This window comes from Paralichthys olivaceus, chromosome 23, assembly GCF_024713975.1.
Source record: "Paralichthys olivaceus isolate ysfri-2021 chromosome 23, ASM2471397v2, whole genome shotgun sequence".
NCBI classification, from domain to species: domain Eukaryota; kingdom Metazoa; phylum Chordata; class Actinopteri; order Pleuronectiformes; family Paralichthyidae; genus Paralichthys; species Paralichthys olivaceus.
Genome location: NC_091115.1, coordinates 10,836,538 through 10,855,416, shown reverse-complemented (window position 1 = coordinate 10,855,416; position 18,879 = coordinate 10,836,538). Strand labels below are relative to the sequence as shown.

Sequence of the window (18,879 nt, the reverse complement as noted above, 5' to 3'; positions counted from 1 at the left end):
CCAAGTACTGGCCATGTTAGTAACATGAATGCTATATATACACCCTCTTTGTATAAAGTCGATGATCCACACATTAGTTTTTTTTTGTTGTGCATGTGTGTTTAATTCCTACTTGAATGTTATTATCGTCCATTCGATGTAATGCTACGTGTGGAATCTGCGCTGTCGTATTCACAACACATGAAAATGGCTGAAGTAAAAGTGTTGCAAAACATTCACTGACAAAACAACATAACCAGCGTACTGGAAAGTAGCTGAATAAAGCCCGAGTGCCCCTGAACGCACCACAACAGCTCTCCCAACCTTGCTAGTTGTTAGCACGTTGGCTAATGCGGCTACAGACGACGTTAAATTCAACGCAGAGCGACATTCGGCGAAATAAAGCAAATGGATTTACGCTCATTTTCCCCGTGACTCCAGAGAACCCGCCGAAGACCCCGCGGACCGTCTGCGCCATCCACTATCTCAGCTTACGTTAGCTGCGCAACGGGCTAAGCTGATTGTAGCCAGTCAAATTAGCTGTATGCTAGTTTTCCATTGCCTCGAATGCTTCAATGAATGGGGGTGGATGCAGTGAGTGAAGACATCAGTCAACAATGTACGCCTGCTACTGCTAGCTTCCTCCCAGTGGTCCCCAGCTATCAGGTGCCCCGAGAACATTGGAGTTTATCCGGGCAAACCTGACAAGCCAGAGTATTTGAGTTAGCCACCGCATACGACCAGCTAACAAGACTTAGCACTGGCGAGGAGAAGTTTGTTGGAAATGCATCATCGCGAAGAAATCGTACATTACCCAGGTACACAGACTTAGCAATAGCCATGTTAGCTTGCGTAACATAGTGTCACCCGACAGTAACTGGAAGAGCCAGGGTGTGTTTGTGTTTACAAAGTAAGTTTCGCATTCTTTTGGACGTCCCCGGATCGAGTCACTGCCGCAGACTTGATTAATGTGAAGCTGTCATCCGTGAGGCGAGATGATCGCGTCTCGGACTGACCCTGCCCTCCGTCCCAGGTAGGGGAGTGGTGGCGTTGGCGGTGGAGACTCCCCGGCCCGGCCTGTTCTGGCCCTCTGTTTACGGATCATGGGAAAAGACTAATCAGAAGAATTGGCTGTTTTATTTATGCATCCACTGTCAAACCACCAGACAATGATATGCAATCGACCCTTGATTGATCAGTGATTTGTCGTTTAGAGGATTTTAAAGGATCATGATGGACACGGAGGAAGTTCCCCAAGAAGAAAATCATTGGAAGTGATGATCATGGGCTGTTGAGCTCAACTCGGTGCATTTTCTCTCATATTATCCTTAAAGACTGTTTCGCTGGAAACTACTCCAACATGTCTGCGTTCGCCGAGTTCGTCCCCCCGCCTGAGTGCCCGGTTTTTGAGCCCAGTTGGGAGGATTTCTCGGACCCTTTAGGATTCATCAACAAGATCCGACCCATTGCAGAGAAAACGGGCATCTGCAAGATCCGACCCCCAGAGGTAAACTCCTGTCGTTTCACACATTGGAATAATAACCAGCATGATTCAAACCTGTGAGGATATGATCCAACGCTGCTTTGCTTTGGGCCTGCGTGAAATTTGCGACATGACTAGTTGCCATTATTCCTAATAGAGGTCAAATGAGGCTTAAATTCTCTGCCATCATGTGTATTTTGGATTTGAATCACACTGGATTTCATTTGTTGCTCAGAAAAAAGTTTGTAAAAGACAAAGTAAATTCAGCAGTGCCAAACAAGGTCCATTTGTTGTTGTTTTCCTGATGGCTAGCCAAGTGGCACTAACACCATTGTACCACGTTAGCTGTGAAGATGCGACATTGAGCCACACGCAGGCCTGTAGCCCCTGTCAGACCATTACCCATATTTATGTAACGTATATGATGTGTTGTGTGCTCATATAAATAACCATCAGACCATGTTTGAACTTTCTAGGATGTTTGGATGATGTGTTGCATACACACACCAATAGCCATCATAGCACGGTTTTACTTTCTAGGACCTTTAAACGGTTTGTCTGTGTGACACAAATTAAAATATATCAGCTTCAACAGTCAGTATTTATACACAGTTGTACTGTACAATAAAAGGCTCAGCTGCCCTTGTGCATTAGTATTATGTTGTGAATACAGTTTTAATCTCTAACTTCACTAAATAACTTTGGCTCATGTTCTTTGTTTTCTTCTGACATTGATTTCCTCAGAGTTGCAGTGTTGCATCTGTCACTTACTCATTATTGATGTGATTTTTAGGCAGAGTGTAGTTATGCTTCTGTTTCCTGTCTATCAGGACTGGCAGCCTCCATTTGCCTGTGACGTACGCAACTTTCGCTTCACTCCTAGAGTGCAACGTCTGAACGAGCTTGAGGTGAGTTTACCCAGGACATGCGTCTTTGAAGAAGATCCACAATAACTGTGATAATGAGCAAAGGTGTGTGTCAAGCTTTGCTTTATTAAGAGGATCAAATAAACATTCATGTTTTTTGGAAATTATTCCAATTGCATTCAGATTTGAGTGTATAAACCCTCTTCCGACCTGGTATTAAAATGTGTCATGAGTGTTTCTTGTGATCAGAGCTCACTTTCCCGCTCTGTATGCAGATAATCACATTTGTCATTTGTTTTCATGAAGACCAAATTATGGCGTTCTTGCCCATAACAGCAGAACATAAGGCTCATGCATTTAGAGTCTGCCTTCTCTCTCCTACACGTCCAGGCGCTCACTCGGGTCAAGCTCAACTTTCTGGATCAAATTGCAAAGTTCTGGGAGCTGCAGGGATCCAAGATTCGATTCCCTCATGTGGAGAGAAAGACGTTGGACCTTTATCAGCTTAGCAAGGTAAAACTAGAGAAATATGGATAGTTTCTGAATGTGTGCTGTTTTTCTTTTTAGAATGAATACAGAGTGGATTTTAGTGGATAAATGAAAGGTTTTTTTCTCTTTTTACAAAATGTTTTGACACATTTTGAAAATAAAATACTAGGCCATTGACAAAAAAACTTGGGCAAATCTTATGTTTGACTGCTGCTGCATGTATTTGTTGATTCTGTTCCCTTACCTTTTGTTATGCATGTGTGTTTCAGATTGTGTCATCCGAGGGTGGCTTTGAGACAGTGTGTAAAGAGAAGAGGTGGTCCAAGGTGGCGAGCCGAATGGGCTTTCCATCCGGGAAAGGTGCCGGCTCTTTGCTGCGCTCCCACTATGAGAGGATTCTTTACCCCTACGAGCTCTTTCAGTCTGGAGCCACGCTTACTGTGAGTGGTGCTGACTGCAGTTCATTCATGTCATGTCTGCATGATATTAACAATTCTGTCACTTGCATGAAAATAGCAAATAAACAAGAAATTTGAAGTTTTTATTTCACACATGTTTTTTCCCCAATCAGGGCATCCAGAGGTTGTATGATGAGGGCGATGATGGGGAGGAAGTAGATGAGGGAGTTGGTGACGAGGCGGTGGAGGAAGAGGAGCAAGATGAGGAGGAGGAGAAAGACGGGGAGTGCGACCCAACGCAAACCAAAGAGCATCTTCTGCCTGAGAGGCGGTCCAGGCGCCTCAAGTCTGAGGTAAACAGAAAACAACATGTTGTTAATAAGTGTCAGAAAGGCTGGGAGACTTGATCACATGATAGAAGGTTTAATTACTACTGCAAATAGGTAAAAAATGCACTGTTTGTGTCAGAGCCGTCATTTACTCATGTGGACAGAGATTGTTTTTATTGTAAAAATGCTTGTTTCACACAAAATGTAGTTGTATGGATGGAGCCTTTTAACATTGGGTTTGCAGGACCACCCTGTTTCACAGTTTACCATTTTTGCTGCTGTGTTTCTCTAGAGAGAAAACAAGGAGCCAAAAGGCCTGAAAATCTTCGGCACAAGTCCCAAGATGGTGGGCTTGGAGATCGTGTCAGCTGGTACGGATCATTTTTGATTGACCTGTATGTTTAAACACGTGGGAGGCACCAGAAAAAAAAATCAGTCACTGAGACCATTTGTTTTCTTGTACCTGCAACTTTCTTTTAGACGACGGATTCAACAAGAAGCAGCGTCACTTAAAAGCCCAGGCCTTTGCCATCAAGATGAGACCTCGCAAGGAGACGCTGGAGGTCAACTTTGTGAGTAGTAGTCCTGTGTGTTTGACACTTGCCTGGTTTCTGACGTTGATCGTATCCTCTGTAACTCTGTAAATGACCATCCCTGTGTATTTTCTGACACCGACCACAGATCGACCTCTACCTCTGCCTTGTGTGTGGTCGTGGCGACGAGGAGGACCGGCTCTTGCTGTGTGACGGCTGTGACGACAGCTACCACACCTTCTGTCTGATCCCGCCTCTGCAGGATGTGCCCAAGGGGGACTGGCGCTGCCCTAAGTGTGTTGCCGAGGTAACGCTCTCTGGTCTATTTTGAATTCTCAGAGAAAAAGTTCATGTATATTCATTCATACTTTTCAATCCCTCTATCAATCATTCTTTCCATATTAAAAAAAAAAACAAACAGTCAGATAGTGGAAGAAAGATTTATTATAATATCTAATCCCAAAAAATCAAATACCGTGACCGGGGAAGTCACTGTCTCATTTTGGATTCTCTATTGATTATGGAAAGAATCGTTCTTTCTATAATCAATAGCATTTGAATCCTCTAATGTGAAAACAAAGACCAATTTAATTTCACACTGTGGTATCGTCATCGTCTCATATGATAAGAATTGCTTTCTTATCGCCCTGTCATAATCAAATCTATGATATAAATTAATCATTTTTGTGGTTATTGCACTGTTGCTATATAAACACCTGATGTAGTGAATCTGTTGACCACCTCCCCCACAGGAGTGCAGTAAGCCCAGGGAAGCTTTCGGCTTCGAGCAGGCTGTGAGAGAGTACACTCTGCAGAGCTTTGGAGAGATGGCTGACCACTTCAAGTCTGACTATTTCAACATGCCCGTACATGTAAGTGAAATCCAAATTTGTAAACTAGAATATGCTAACTGTTTCATCTGGCTGCCTCACATTCTGCTCCAACACTACATCTGTACGACTACTTTTTCGTTTGAAAGCACGTCCACTCTGCTACAGATACGGCTTGCATCCACAGATTTTTAGAGCCACTAAAACTGAGAAGTTTGGAAATGCTGCCGGCCCCGTTTTAGTTTAAGAACTAAAACATATTCGTACAGATGTGCCCTTAGTTGCTCTCAGGCGTTTGAAGTGAAAAGGTGAGGCAGGGATTCTCATTAGTTCCACTTTATGCCTCCAGATGGTTCCTACGGAGCTCGTCGAGAAGGAGTTCTGGCGTCTGGTCAGCAGCATCGAGGAGGACGTCATCGTGGAGTATGGCGCTGACATCAGCTCCAAAGAGGTGGGGAGCGGATTTCCTGTCAGGGACGGGAAGAGGAGGCTGTTGGGCGACGAAGAGGTGAGAGCATTGCTTTGTTGTTTATATTCCATGTTATGAGATGCATACATGTATAATGTGTGTAGACTGAAACTGCCCAGGTTGGCTATTGCCATTATCTCTTTTCCAATTGCTACTAAAGGAGTTTGCCTTTCTTTTTTTTCCCCCCAGTAAGTCATGTTCAACATCATGAACACACCAAAAACTGAGGAGCTCTCTCACCTGGCTGTCTTGCCAATTTAGCACATTTCCCCCGGGTTTCACATTTCCATCACTGCTGATCAGAGCATAAGGGCTGATTGTATTTATTCCCATTGCAGGCAAAATCCCAGATGTTAATGGGTTTTTTGAAGAGCGGAAAATATGCTTTAGAATCATCGTTGATTATTTTCTTAAATATTCTGTCAAAAGGTTAAAACAATACAACACTGTTAATTGAGATTCACGTATGCTAGAGACACAACCAGGCTCATTTTATTTCTCCGACTTCAATCTAAAAACTTCAATCTAAAAACCTCATTTATTAAATTTCACTATTATGATGTAAAAACAGGACATTTGACCTGAAGTGAAATATTTCCTCTCTTGTCAGGAGTATGCCAACTCGGGCTGGAACCTGAACAACATGCCGGTGCTGGAGCAGTCAGTGCTCACCCACATCAATGTGGACATCTCAGGCATGAAGGTACCCTGGCTTTACGTGGGCATGTGTTTCTCCTCATTCTGTTGGCACATCGAGGACCACTGGAGTTACTCCATCAACTTCTTGCACTGGTGAGACAAAGACTGCACAGGACTCAGCTCCTATGCTTCTCTAAGGATAAAAACATAATATCCACTTTTTAAAGCCAAAAAATACAAAAGCCCTGACAACTGAAAAAGTCAAACGAATTAGTTGAATTATTCATGCGCATTTGAATTATTTGAATTCTGTTCCAATGGAACTTGAGGTAAATAGCTTTAATGCTAATTTATTCCTTTCTGTTCTTTCCAGGGGTGAGCCGAAGACGTGGTACGGTGTGCCAGCCTCTGCAGCAGAGCAGCTGGAGGCCGTGATGAAGAAGTTGGCTCCAGAGCTGTTTGACTCGCAGCCAGACCTCCTCCATCAGTTGGTCACCATCATGAATCCGAATGTCCTCATGGAGCACGGCGTCCCTGTATGTGTCCTTGGGCCTGCGGTTGATATTTGATCTGATTATTGGTTATATGTTCCATGTTGTTTATCAATCACATGTGTCTATTTCCCCTCCTCAGGTGTACAGGACCAATCAGTGTGCAGGGGAGTTTGTGGTGACCTTTCCTAGAGCCTACCACAGTGGCTTCAACCAGGGCTACAACTTTGCTGAGGCTGTTAACTTCTGCACTGCTGACTGGGTGAGGGGAAATTAAATAAATCCTCTTCTTTTTCCTCCTTATTCTTCTTACTCTTTTTCATTGAACATGGGTCTTAATCTATCACTCATGCTGTTCCTCAGCTGCCTATGGGTCGTCAGTGTGTGGCCCACTACAGGCGACTCCACCGCTATTGCGTCTTCTCACACGAGGAGCTGCTGTGCAAGATGGCTGCAGATCCAGAAAGCCTTGACGTGGAACTGGCTGCTTCTGTCTTCAAGGAAATGGGAGATATGATGGTGGAGGAGACAAAGCTCCGACAGGCCATACGAGAAATGGTAAGAGGGATTTCTGTTCTGATAATCGATGGTAGTCCTGCTTTAAACCTGGGTCTCATCTGTGGTTTGTAGTTTCATGCCCAAGTTTCATATTTCGATTTGTTCTCTTGCCTTCCTACCTACAGGGGGTGCTCTCCTCAGAACAGGAGGTCTTTGAACTGGTACCCGACGATGAGCGCCAATGCCACAAGTGTAAAACAACCTGTTTTCTGTCTGCGCTGACCTGCTCCTGCAGCCCCGACCGTCTGGTTTGCCTTCACCACGCAACAGATCTGTGCGACTGTCCACTCGGCGACAAGTGTCTCCGGTGAGAGGATTCATTTTTTTAGACACATTACCTATTCAGTTAGATCTAATAAAAGACTAACTCCAAGTAAAATTTATTATCTATAATTAAAATTGTACTAGCAGTAGCCACACAAACCATATCAAATAGTGTTTGTCATGATATATTTCAGGTATCGCTACGATCTGGAGGAGTTTCCGTCCATGCTTTATGGGGTGAAGACACGGGCTCAGTCTTATGACACGTGGGCAAAGAGGGTCACAGAAGCCCTGGCTGCAGACCAGAAGAACAAGAAAGGTTTTATATTCTTTATTAGTGCAACAAAATACATTTCAAAAAAAATATTTGTGTTCTGGTGTGCCATTGTGCCATTTTATGATTCTTTTGTGTCTGACAGATCTTATTGAGCTCAAGGTTTTGCTGGAGGATGCAGAGGACAGAAAGTATCCCGAGAACAGTCTGTTCCGACGCCTCAGGGAGATGGTCAAAGAGGCGGAGACATGCTCCTCTGTAGCTCAGCTGCTGCTCAGCCGAAAGCAGAGGCACAGGTGAGTGGACACAGATGCACAAACACTGACTCAACAGAAACCCTGATAAACCAGCATGTATACCCTCACTTAACGGGGCCCTATTATATTGTTTAAGCCTAGTGGATTGTATGTTTTTTGTGAATGTGTGTAGGGTTCAAAAGTCTGCAGCAGAGGGAGCTCCTCTCTCAAGGTAAACACTTTTCTGGAGGGTGATGAAATGGCTCCTACCGGCGTTTTTTAATTTGTCCATTGCATCTCTACGTCAAGATGGTGGTCATTAGCACTTTATAGTTACATCTCGAGCAGGGCCGCGCCAATTTTACAGTAGCCCCAAATGGACAGACTAGACACACAGGTTCTCTTTCATGTTTGGAAGGGGAGGGTGAGGTGAGGGGTATTCAGCTGCAGCATGCAACTTCACCACTAAATTCTTCACACTGACCCTTTAAGTTTAGTTTTTTGGTGCTGCCTTCAGGTGCTGTCAGAATATTAAACACAACCACACAGAGTACAACCAAGCTAAAGTCTACACAGTTTTTTTAACACATTTTTACAAAATTACAACTGTATAATTAAAAAATAATGTTTAAATGCAGCAACGCCTGTTCACGGCTTCCTTTCATCCTGACGTACCTGAACTCATCACCAGTTGGCCAATCACTGCAGATTTGGCTTAGCGAGAGGGGGCAGGAGCTGAATCTGGTTGTGAGAGTCTCCTGCTGCTGCTGCAGCCATGAATAGAATAAAGAAACTAAAGCTTTTTTTTAACATTGGAGCCTGTGAATCTTTTCAAGTAGAGCCCCAAATTAAAACTGTGAACCATAAAACAAGCTTGAAAATGTATGCATTATCTGCTCAACTAAATCATTACTCTTTTTCCATGTGTGTGTGCAGCGGTCGTCTGCGTTCCGAGAACAGTCGCAACCGCACCAAACTGACGGTGGACGAGCTCAAGGCTTTTGTGGATCAGCTCTACAGGCTGCCCTGCATCATCAGCCAGGCCCGACAAGTCAAAGTTAGTCCCGTCAACACCCACAAACTTATCCAATGATCAAATTCAGCCATGTTGTTCTTTCCTTTTTTCAATTTTTTATTACTCTCTCAAAACGATAACTGTATCTTCTTTTGCACCCAATCTCCATCTTTTACCTCCCACGTCTCCAGGAGTTACTGGAGAATGTGGAGGACTTCCATGAGCGAGCCCAAGCGGCGCTGTCGGACGAGATGCCTGACTCCTCAAAGCTGCAGGTGCTGTTGGATCTGGGCAGCGGGCTGGACGTCGAGCTGCCTGAGCTTCCGAGGCTCAAACAGGAGCTCCAGCAAGCCCGCTGGCTTGATGAGGTAGACCGTTATAAGAGCTGCTGTCTGTCTGTGTAGTTTAAACAAATTGCGGTCTCATGCAGCATACTGTCCTTCCCAGGTTCGCGTCACCTTGGCCGAACCCCACCGGGTCACCCTGGAGCTGATGAAAAGGCTGATAGACTCTGGGGTGGGTCTGGCTCCGCATCACGCCGTGGAGAAGGCCATGGCCGAGCTGCAAGAGATCCTGACTGTATCAGAGAGATGGGAGGATAAGGCTCGTGCCTGCCTGCAGGCAAGGTAAGGCTGCACTAATTCAAATTAGGATACACATTTGTAAAGACTTCCTTTCCCACAGTGGTGTAAAACATTTATTCAAGCAGGCAGAATGCATGTAGGTCACAACTGGTGCTGCCAAAGCCAAGTTCACACCCGACAGATTTTAAGCCTGATTTGCAACTTTTGCAAGTCACAGTCAAAACACCCGATCAGCGCTCAATCCGAAGGTTTTTTTCACTCTCCACATGTCTGTAATCAAGCAGTAAAGATGTTTGTCAAGGTACAGTGTTACACAAACAGTCCAGTTCATATATTAACTGCATCAGGCTTGGACAGAAAAGACTCTTTTCTTTTGGGCTCGGGTCGCGTTCGGACATAAAAACTCTTTACAACTGAACTGCTCCATGTTTTCCTCCACATGTTGTGTGAACCCACAACAACTGCAAGACTCTGGCTCACAAGACAGCAAATTCATGTTGTGTGAACTTGGCTTTAAAAAAAAAGCACCATGACTTATACTTGATCACCCCATGTCTTTTTGTCCTCATATAACCCCAGGCCTCGACACAGCTTGGTGACCTTGGAGAGCATTGTGCTGGAAGCTCGTAACATCCCAGCATATCTGCCAAATATTTTGGCCCTCCGAGAGGCCCTACAGAAGGCTAAGGAGTGGACCTCTAAGGTGGAAGCCATCCAGAGCGGCAGCAGCTACGCTTACCTGGAGCAACTGGAGAGCCTGCTGGCCAGGGGTCGCTCCATCCCTGTCAGGCTGGATCCGCTCACCCAGGTAGAGTCTCAGGTAGCGGCAGCCCGAGCCTGGAGAGAGAGAACTGGTCGCACCTTCCTCAAGAAGAACTCCACATACACGCTGCTCCAGGTGGGTAATCATAAGTCAAGGAGGGAGTAGTTGTTGATTTGATGCTTGGCAATGAGGTGGGAATTACATTGGGCTATAATGGTGGATCTAAATACACAAAGGCAAAGTTGGGTGAAAAATGTATGTACACATAGGGTGGAATGAAAAGTTGGTCTCTTCTCGTAGGTTCTCAGTCCTCGCGTGGACATTGGGGTGTACGGTAATAGCAAAAGCAAGCGGAAGCGTGTCAAGGAGCTCATGGAAAAGGAGAGAGGTGGCTTTGACCCTGATGCACTCAGCGACCTCGAGGAGAGCCTGGAGGAGGTACGAGAGCCTTCCACTGTCGTTGCAGCATTCAAAGCCAAAGAGCAGAAAGAAGTGGAGGCCATCCACTCACTCCGAGCTGCCAACCTTGCCAAGATGGCCATGGCCGACCGCATCGAGGAGGTAAAGTTCTGCCTGTGTCGAAAGACGGCCAGCGGCTTCATGTTGCAGTGCGAGCTTTGTAAGGACTGGTTCCACGGAGCGTGCGTGCCTCTGCCCAAGACGGGATCCCAGAAGAAAGTGGGCGTGGGCTGGCAGAGCAACAGCAAAGACTCTAAATTCCTGTGTCCGCTGTGTCAGCGGTCGAGGAGGCCGAGACTAGAGACAATTCTGTCGCTGCTGGTGTCGCTGCAGAAGCTGCCGGTGCGTCTGCCAGAAGGAGAGGCTCTCCAGTGTTTGACTGAGAGGGCAATGAGCTGGCAGGTACGCAGAGAAAAGCACTACTGATTAGAGCTTCTCAGGTTACACCACCTTTATTGTGAATGCTTTTGATCTCTACTAAGTACTCACCTTTTCTCTGGTCTAACTGTCCCATCAGGACCAAGCCCGTCAATCTCTGGCCACTGAGGAATTGTCCTCAGCCCTGGCAAAACTGTCTGTGCTGAGCCAGCGGATGGTGGAGCAAGCTGCAAGAGAGAAAACTGAGAAAATCATCAATGCTGAGCTTCAGAAAGCTGCTGCCAACCCTGACTTACAGGTATCAGACTTTGAATTACTGGATTCTAGGTGTTGTCGTGTGGTTTTCATGGCCTCTACTTGGGCTGTTGATGCAAGTATGGAATAGACCAGAAGAGGGCACTAACTAACTAGTCCAAAAGATTGGATTCAAAGTCTAAAATGTGAGGAAATGAAGGGACTCACAGGTATCAGATTGTAGTAAACATAACATGGAGCATCTTGATATAAAACAAGACTCAGAAAAGGTCTCAGAAGACTTTCCCGAATTGTTAATCATGTAACTGGAAAGTTAATTAAGTCTTGTCAAAGAGACCAGACATTCATCAGTTCACAGACAAACTCTTAAGAAACTGTAAGAGTCCAAAGACACAGTGCAGGGGGATCAGTGAGGTAAAAATAAAATGAATTGTTGAGTAACGGCTTAAAGGAATTATTTTAACTGGTTGTCCCTGAGCTGGCTGTCTTCCAGCTAAAGCTCAGTAGAAGATGAAGAAGGGTGATGCAGGAGGACATGACCCGGAGCATCTGTCTATCTACTTTCTAATTGTGGGATGATGTCATTTGTCATAACTACGTCTGGCATTCTATTGGTTTGGGGAGTTTGACAGATTATTGCACAAAAAAATCCAAGAGCAGAGGATAATTCCTAGAGCAGATACAGTATTTCACATTTGCACAGAAGCAGCGTGAGCATGAGGAGCTGAAGGTGGAGCAAAGGAAAGAAATAAGGAAATCTAAGCACAAGTAGGGCATATTTGAGTTCAAGTGAGAGCATTATGAAATCTCAAACTGAAAGACAGAGCTCTTGAACAAAGATAGAAAAAAAAACAAAACATAGTGGATCATAATTGTAATCTGATCACATTTCATTACCAGTTAATGCAAAAACCCATGAAATAAGGGTTCACATACTTTGACTTGCTCCTATTTACATCTTTACATTGTTATTGACTTTTTACAAAAAGATAACATAGCAAAGATGCTATTTTTGGCAAAACATTCCTTTTTTTGTTATTTTAAGGAACTGAAGTAGTAGTTTTTAAAAGACACTATTCACAGACACATTTGTGGCAAAGTGTTTCATTAAATATACAAAACATTACAGATGCTGAGTGTGGTTTTTTTTTCCTCACCAGGGCCACATCCAGACTTTCCAGCAGTCGGGTTTCAGCAGAGCCACGTCGCCTCGCCAGTCTTTAGACTACGATGATGAGGAGACGGACTCAGATGAGGATATAAGGGAGACCTATGGTTACGATATGAAGGTGAGTGAGGCCGACTGAGTGATATTGTTCAGACCCAATGATAATAAGCAGGATTTGTTGTATTATTTTATCTCTGTTCGTCTCTTTGTTTAGGACCCAGGGGAGGTGAAGCCATACCTGTTCTGCGACGAGGAGATTCCCGTCAAGTCAGAAGAGGTGGTCAGTCACATGTGGCCGGCTGCCACGCCCTCCTTTTGCGCCGAGCATGCATACTCCTCCGCCTCCAAGTCCTGTGTGCAAAGTGAGGCCCCATTTACTTTTTCCACCCCCACCACTTAATGTGCTTTGTTGACTCTGCATCCCTCTCTCTTATTTCATAATAATGTAATCATTAGATTCCAGTTTTTCTCTGTGCCTTTGTCATCTCACACTCAAAATGTATAATTTCAGACATAAGCACACCCAGAAAGCAGCCCAGGAAGACCCCTCTCGTACCCCGCAGCCTGGAGCCGCCTGTGCTGGAGCTGTCCCCGCAGGCGAAGGCCCAGCTGGAGGAGCTGATGATGCTGGGAGACCTGCTGGAGGTGTCCCTGGATGAGACCCAGCACATCTGGAGGATCCTGCAGGCCACGCACCCCCCCTCTGAGGAGAGATTCCTGCAGGTCATGGAGGTAGGGAGGTCATTCGTTACGCAACCTCAGAATTGTGTTTGAATCAGTTGTTGTGGTTCTGGTGAAGAGTTTTGCAAATGCAGGTAAAATTTAGGAAAGTAGTCTCCTGCAAGAAATACTGAATTATAGTTTCCTTGTTCCTTTGTGTTCCACAGCCCGACGATTCTCTGATGGAGAAGCCCCTGAAGATCAAGCTCAAAGATTCAGAGAAGAAGAGGAAACGGAAGCTAGAAAGAGCCGAGCACCACCACATGCTGATGGCTGCCGCAGCCGTGGGCGGGGGCCAGGTGATGGGAGAAATGCGACCGGCCAAGTCCAAGGAACTGAAAAGGGTCGGCCTGGAGCTCGGCCTGGGCGGGAAACCCAAGAAAAAGAAACTCAAGCTCAACCTGGACAAAAACAGAGAGATGAAGCAGCTCGCCAAACGGTTAGCCAAGGAGGAGAAGGAGAGGAAGAGGAAGGAGAAGGCGGCCGCCAAGGCAGAGGCCATCAGAGAGGGAATGGAGAAGAGGAAGGAGAAGAAGATCCTCGACATTCCCTCCAAGTACGACTGGTCTGGAGCTGAGGACTCCAATGATGAGAATGCTGTGTGTGCAGCTAAGAACTGCCAGAGACCCTGTAAAGATAAGGTGAGAGCTCCGGTCATCGGCCTCTACTGGTTTAATGAAAAATCTGTTTTCTTAATATTGTGAAATATTATTCTTGCTAAGATACGTCTGACGTTCTGCTCCTCCTGTGTTGTTAGGAGGGTGTTTCAGGGAAAGAGGCACAAAGAGGTGAATCATAGATGATTGATAGGCACAGCTTTGGTTTAGCAATTAACAGTGGTCAAGTGACCATGTGACTGTGCACCTTTTGAAAACTCAAAGTTCTGTCTCTTTTAAATGTTATTATAATTAGTTAAATATTCTATGTCGATTTAAAGGCAATGCATTTAGTAGGAATATGGACACAATTCATGTGACATTTTTCTATTTGATTCAATATCCCATTATAAAATGTTTCATTTTCATTATATTCACTTATGTCTCATTGATTCAATATAGTTAATAATAGTTGATTACATTTTACGTCACTTGACTAATTGTTACAGCTCTATATAGTATAATATCATTTTCAAAAAAGACGTCTCAATTTATATGTTCTGGGAAAATCCATTTGAATGTGTTGCTGTAATAATTGAAAATGTTCCAATGCCATTTTTCCAATTCTGACACCTAGACTTTGCTTATTGGCCGATTCAGTAAGTACCCATTGGATATTGAGAATTGAAAAAGAATAACTTCTATATATGTATTGTATTAGCTTTATGCTACTGACCCTGCTTGGAAGTGATGACTACTATCTTGTTGTGTGACCTTGCTCAGGTTAAGCCCCTTGGAAAAACAAATATATACTGAGAATGAATGACACGGTCCTTGTTATATTTTCCGGTTTGACAGTAATAACTGAGAAAGAAAACAAATATATAAATCTGGGAATACACTAGTGCCACCCCATGAAATTGTAATGTTGCACATGGTACATGCAATCATTAGATCATATAACCACACAAGATCACTCTGCCCTCCTGCAGCTCTGAGATTTTTGCATTATTTTAGTGCATCTGCCATTTTTCTGCATCTTTTCCCAAATTTTAAGTCCCATCATGTTTCTAAGACTCGATGTGGACTTATTCAGGCCTCGGTAAATGTTCTCATTCTGCAGAGTGAAATATCTGTCAGTGCTCTGCTGATGTCTGACCACAGTGTTGGCTGAATACATCATCGGTTGGAAAAATCTTGACCTGTTCAGAAACATCGCTATCATGTTGGAGAGGCGGTAAATACCGGTTGATACTTTGATAGGAACAAGTTTACAGGTCGTTGAAACTATAAACGCCCAGTGAATGACAAGGTTTTTTTTTGTTTGCTGAGCACAGAGTTAATAACAAACACTTCTCAAAAGAAACGCAGAATGTTATTGAATATCAACAGCTGATAACAGCACTGGAACACCTTAAAGAGAGTTACACATAATGTATTAACAGGACACACTGATGGGGCTCTCTTTTGAAACGGAGTTCCAGACTCTGCGGCGTGTTAATCAGTGGCCATTGTGCCCACGGGGCGGCCAATCGGAGCGGAGGAACTGGTAGGCCTGCAGCTCTGTGGGTGGAGCACAGATGATGAAATGAAGAAGGTGCTGAAATATGCAGGCAACTCGTGAAGCTGGGATCATTAACACTTGTGTGGCGTTAATGAGAATTATAGGTTTCTTCTCATTGCCAATCAGTTTGTCCAGGAGGTGATAAGCTGTGTTATTGTGTGTTCTCCCCACATCCAAGGATTTGTATCCGTTTCCATGTATTAGTCTTTTGATAGAGTGGTGACATGTCCTGAGTGTATGGATCCACTTAGCTGAGTGAAGGCCCCTGGGATACGGCCCCTGACCCCTGCAGCAGAACTTTCTTGCATCATGCATGTAAAAAAAAAAAACCTAGCTCCGTGGGTCCTGGTGTCATGCATGCTGACTCAGTGTCATGGACACCTGATGGTTGTTTCATACCAAAGATTCAAAATTCATGAGTCCCTATTTTCATATGTGCAGTAGAAACAGGCGTCACACTTTACTATGAAATTCTTCCTTTGCTTGTCGTCCAATTAAACATGAAAATAGAGATTGCACTCAAAAGATAAAGGTCAAGCTTTAGAATTAAAAAGAAAATTAGCTCACAGTTGTGAGTGTGTGTTCAGTTTTGTTTTTTTTGGCTCAGTATTCAACTAAATTGCATCAATCAAACAATGACTAACTCTCAGCTTTCCCGTGAGCTGTTAAAAAATGACACATTAATGATGTTTTTTCCAGAAATGTGTGTTTTGCTTGACAAACCACTACCACGTGTTTTTATGTGGCAGCTGGGGGGGGGGCGGTTTTGGGCGTTTTCTACCACTCGCGTGACTTTGCTATCCATCTCTGAAAAGCTTTATGGGAATTTCTGCCTGTTTGAATCGCTCCAAACGTGCACTTGCTGCTCAAAGGGGAACTGGTTGAAATGTTGTGGTCAAAGGTCCCAGTCAGTTCGATCTCACGGAACAGGTTTTTGTGTTTGTGACAAAATACATTTAAAACCTAATAAATGAACCTTGTTCAGAGTTTCCACCCCAAAATTGTCACTTTCTCAAAAAAGAAAATCAAGTTGGAATGAATTTGACATGAATATGTTCAACTATGTGTTATGTAGATTAATTTATTGGTTAATCCATTGGTTGTTTTGTCCATAAATGTTAGAAAATGGTAGATATTGACTTTAGGAGCAATGAAAATATTTACATTTTAGAAGCTGAAATCAGATAATTCAGACTATTTTTCATTTAAACACTCAAGCCGATAAATAGATGATCAAAATAGTTGCAGATGAATTTAGTAGTTGATTACTGATCGATTCATTGTTGCCGCTTTAATCAAGAGTTCATGCAATAGGTCAGGCTGATCGTCATCGCCCTCTGCTGGATCATGAGGCAAACTTTGAATTTTTAATAAATAGTAACAACCCTACCACTTGTATATTCTGAGCCACATGAGGATGTAAACTGCATCTTGACCAGATGGCGAAGGGATAACAAACCACCACGAGTGTCATTCCTCACTCACGTGTCTGCATTTGTCTTTGTGTGTGTATTTCCAGGTGGACTGGGTGCAGTGCGACGGCGGCTGCGACGAGTGGTTCCACCAGGTGTGCGTGGGCGTGTCGTGCGAAATGGCCGAGAACGAAGACTACATCTGCATGGACTGCTCACGCAAGGCCACCGGGGCGAGCGTGGGCATGACCGTGGAGGAGGTGGCGGAGGAGAGCGTGGTAGTGCTGGCGACATCAATTCAGAGTCTGCCCTCGTCTGTCGTGGCCTCGTGGTCTCACGTGTCCTCGGCCTCTCATCTAAACCCAACAACGTCACATCACCACCACCTCCTCCACCACCAGCAGCAGCAGCAGCACCTCCATCAGCAGCAGCAGCCACCAGAACCTCAGCAAGGCAGTTAGCGCTAAAACGACTAAAAAGCCCAAGGACTGAGTTTGAAGACTTTACCTCACACACAATGAGTATAACAGAAAACCGGAATCCAGGCGAGCATTACAACCCATCAACCTTTAAGACTGTACAGCTGCTGATTTAGAGAATAACCCCGAGTGAAGAAGAGGAGGGACACACTCAGGGTGTTTCTGTGACTGCCTCGATTACAGAGCACAAGATAAAAAGACAACATGCATCTAGAAGACGGAGAAGAATCCCGCTCTGACTGTGAGACTCCAGCAACGACATTTTCTCCCTGATCTATTCGGATGTGCTGCAAAGGTTGTTAATGCACAGATGACACTTAGTCCTCCTGCAGCAGTTTTACGTCTAGAAACGTCCACCAGCTACTTCCCCCTGTTCCCCCTGGAATAACAAATCACTTTATATCCAGTCAAACCAACCTCAGCTGTTGTATTCAGTGCAAACAGGCAAATAAACAGACATGCTCCCGTCGTGTTTTACTGGAAACCCTGAACCGCTCCTCTCTGTCCTCTGCCTGGCCCTTCAGATGGTTACTTCTCAATATGTAGGATGTCAGACTAGGAAAAAAACAAATGGTTGTAATGTAGTGGAATTATTTATAATGTACATAGCTTTTAAGCAATTAAACAAATGGATTGTGGCTTTTTTGTTTTCTCACCTTTAATAAACTATTCCTAGTCAAAATATTGAAAACTGTGTTGTTGTTGTTGTTGTTGTTGTACTTTTTTGGCTTTAATGAGCTTTTTTGCCATTATTTACTGTGTTTTTACTACTATAAACACACATTCATATGTATCAGATTCATGAATTATTTCCTGGGAAAAACGAAGAACGCCCTATTTAACAATGTTGAAGAAAGTGACAAAGAAAATCCTGGATTTGAAAAATGTCATAGTTTCGTCCCTCACCCATACTGCATCTTCCCATCAATTTTTGTGGAAATCTGCTCTGTTGTTTTTATGTGTTATTGTTCAGACACAAACAAATGGACCGAGGTGAAAGCATCCCAACTTTTTATTGATTGACCGATAACTTCGACCAATATCAGCCTTTCACAGACATACCGGTTTCAGTGTTTATGTTTGCCGGTGTGAAAACTTAAATCTTAAGAATAAACACATTGAACTCAGGAATCATGCTCTGGTACTCAGCTGTAACTCTTGGTCGTGTTATTGAAAAGGTTGATTGATTTTCAAGTTTTGAGTTTAAGCTTCACATTCCCTGTGTTACTCATTAGCTCCATTAGAGGAAGGATGTGGTTTCCTGTTGTGGAGTTCTGCTATGAGTACAAGCAAGTTAAATTTACATTTACATTTACAAATTAAACGTGTTTTCTTTTTAGTTTTTTACACAAACTACTTTCGTTTGTCAATAGATTTGTCTCGTGTTTAAACTCACCATCCATTGTGTGATTTTCTTTTCTTCATTTTGAGTCTTTAAAGATCAGAGGAATTATTTTGTCAAATTTAGAAACATGGATATTTGCTGAAAATAGAGTGGAGGGGAGGTGTGTGTCGAGGGGGGGGCTGGGTTGTCTGTGTGTGTGTGTGTGTGTGTGTGTGTGTGTGTGTGTGTGTGTGTGTGTGTGTGTGTGTGTGTGTGTGTGTGTGTGTGTGTGTGTGTGTGTGCACTCATCTCAACTCCTAACCC

General features: G+C 44.0%; 1 protein-coding gene across 1 annotated transcript; it reads left to right on the top strand.

The window, feature by feature from the left end:
* The first annotated feature begins 283 nt into the window (after positions 1 to 283).
* Positions 284 to 17,922, top strand: kdm5a (lysine demethylase 5A). Its single transcript, XM_069520217.1, has 28 exons — positions 284 to 1,486; positions 2,293 to 2,370; positions 2,719 to 2,841; positions 3,087 to 3,257; positions 3,389 to 3,568; positions 3,837 to 3,915; positions 4,025 to 4,116; positions 4,226 to 4,384; positions 4,830 to 4,949; positions 5,257 to 5,415; positions 5,987 to 6,168; positions 6,389 to 6,551; positions 6,649 to 6,768; positions 6,870 to 7,064; positions 7,190 to 7,371; positions 7,523 to 7,647; positions 7,748 to 7,898; positions 8,775 to 8,895; positions 9,045 to 9,221; positions 9,301 to 9,479; positions 10,017 to 10,335; positions 10,501 to 11,061; positions 11,177 to 11,335; positions 12,453 to 12,581; positions 12,675 to 12,822; positions 12,972 to 13,192; positions 13,348 to 13,821; positions 16,860 to 17,922. The coding sequence occupies exons 1-28, from the start codon at positions 1,340 to 1,342 to the stop codon at positions 17,211 to 17,213; spliced, it is 5,268 nt and encodes a 1,755-aa protein (XP_069376318.1). The 5' UTR covers positions 284 to 1,339; the 3' UTR covers positions 17,214 to 17,922.
* The last annotated feature ends 957 nt before the right edge of the window (positions 17,923 to 18,879 follow it).

Bases quoted from the DNA above. Each gene is read 5' to 3' on its own strand.
- kdm5a (XM_069520217.1), top strand. From the start codon at position 1,340: ATGTCTGCGTTCGCCGAGTTCGTCCCCCCGCCTGAGTGCCCGGTTTTT. The intron at 3,258-3,388 runs GTGAGTGGTGCT...TTCCCCAATCAG, and splicing joins AGTCTGGAGCCACGCTTACT to GGCATCCAGAGGTTGTATGA. The intron at 7,648-7,747 runs GTTTTATATTCT...TGTGTCTGACAG, and splicing joins AGACCAGAAGAACAAGAAAG to ATCTTATTGAGCTCAAGGTT.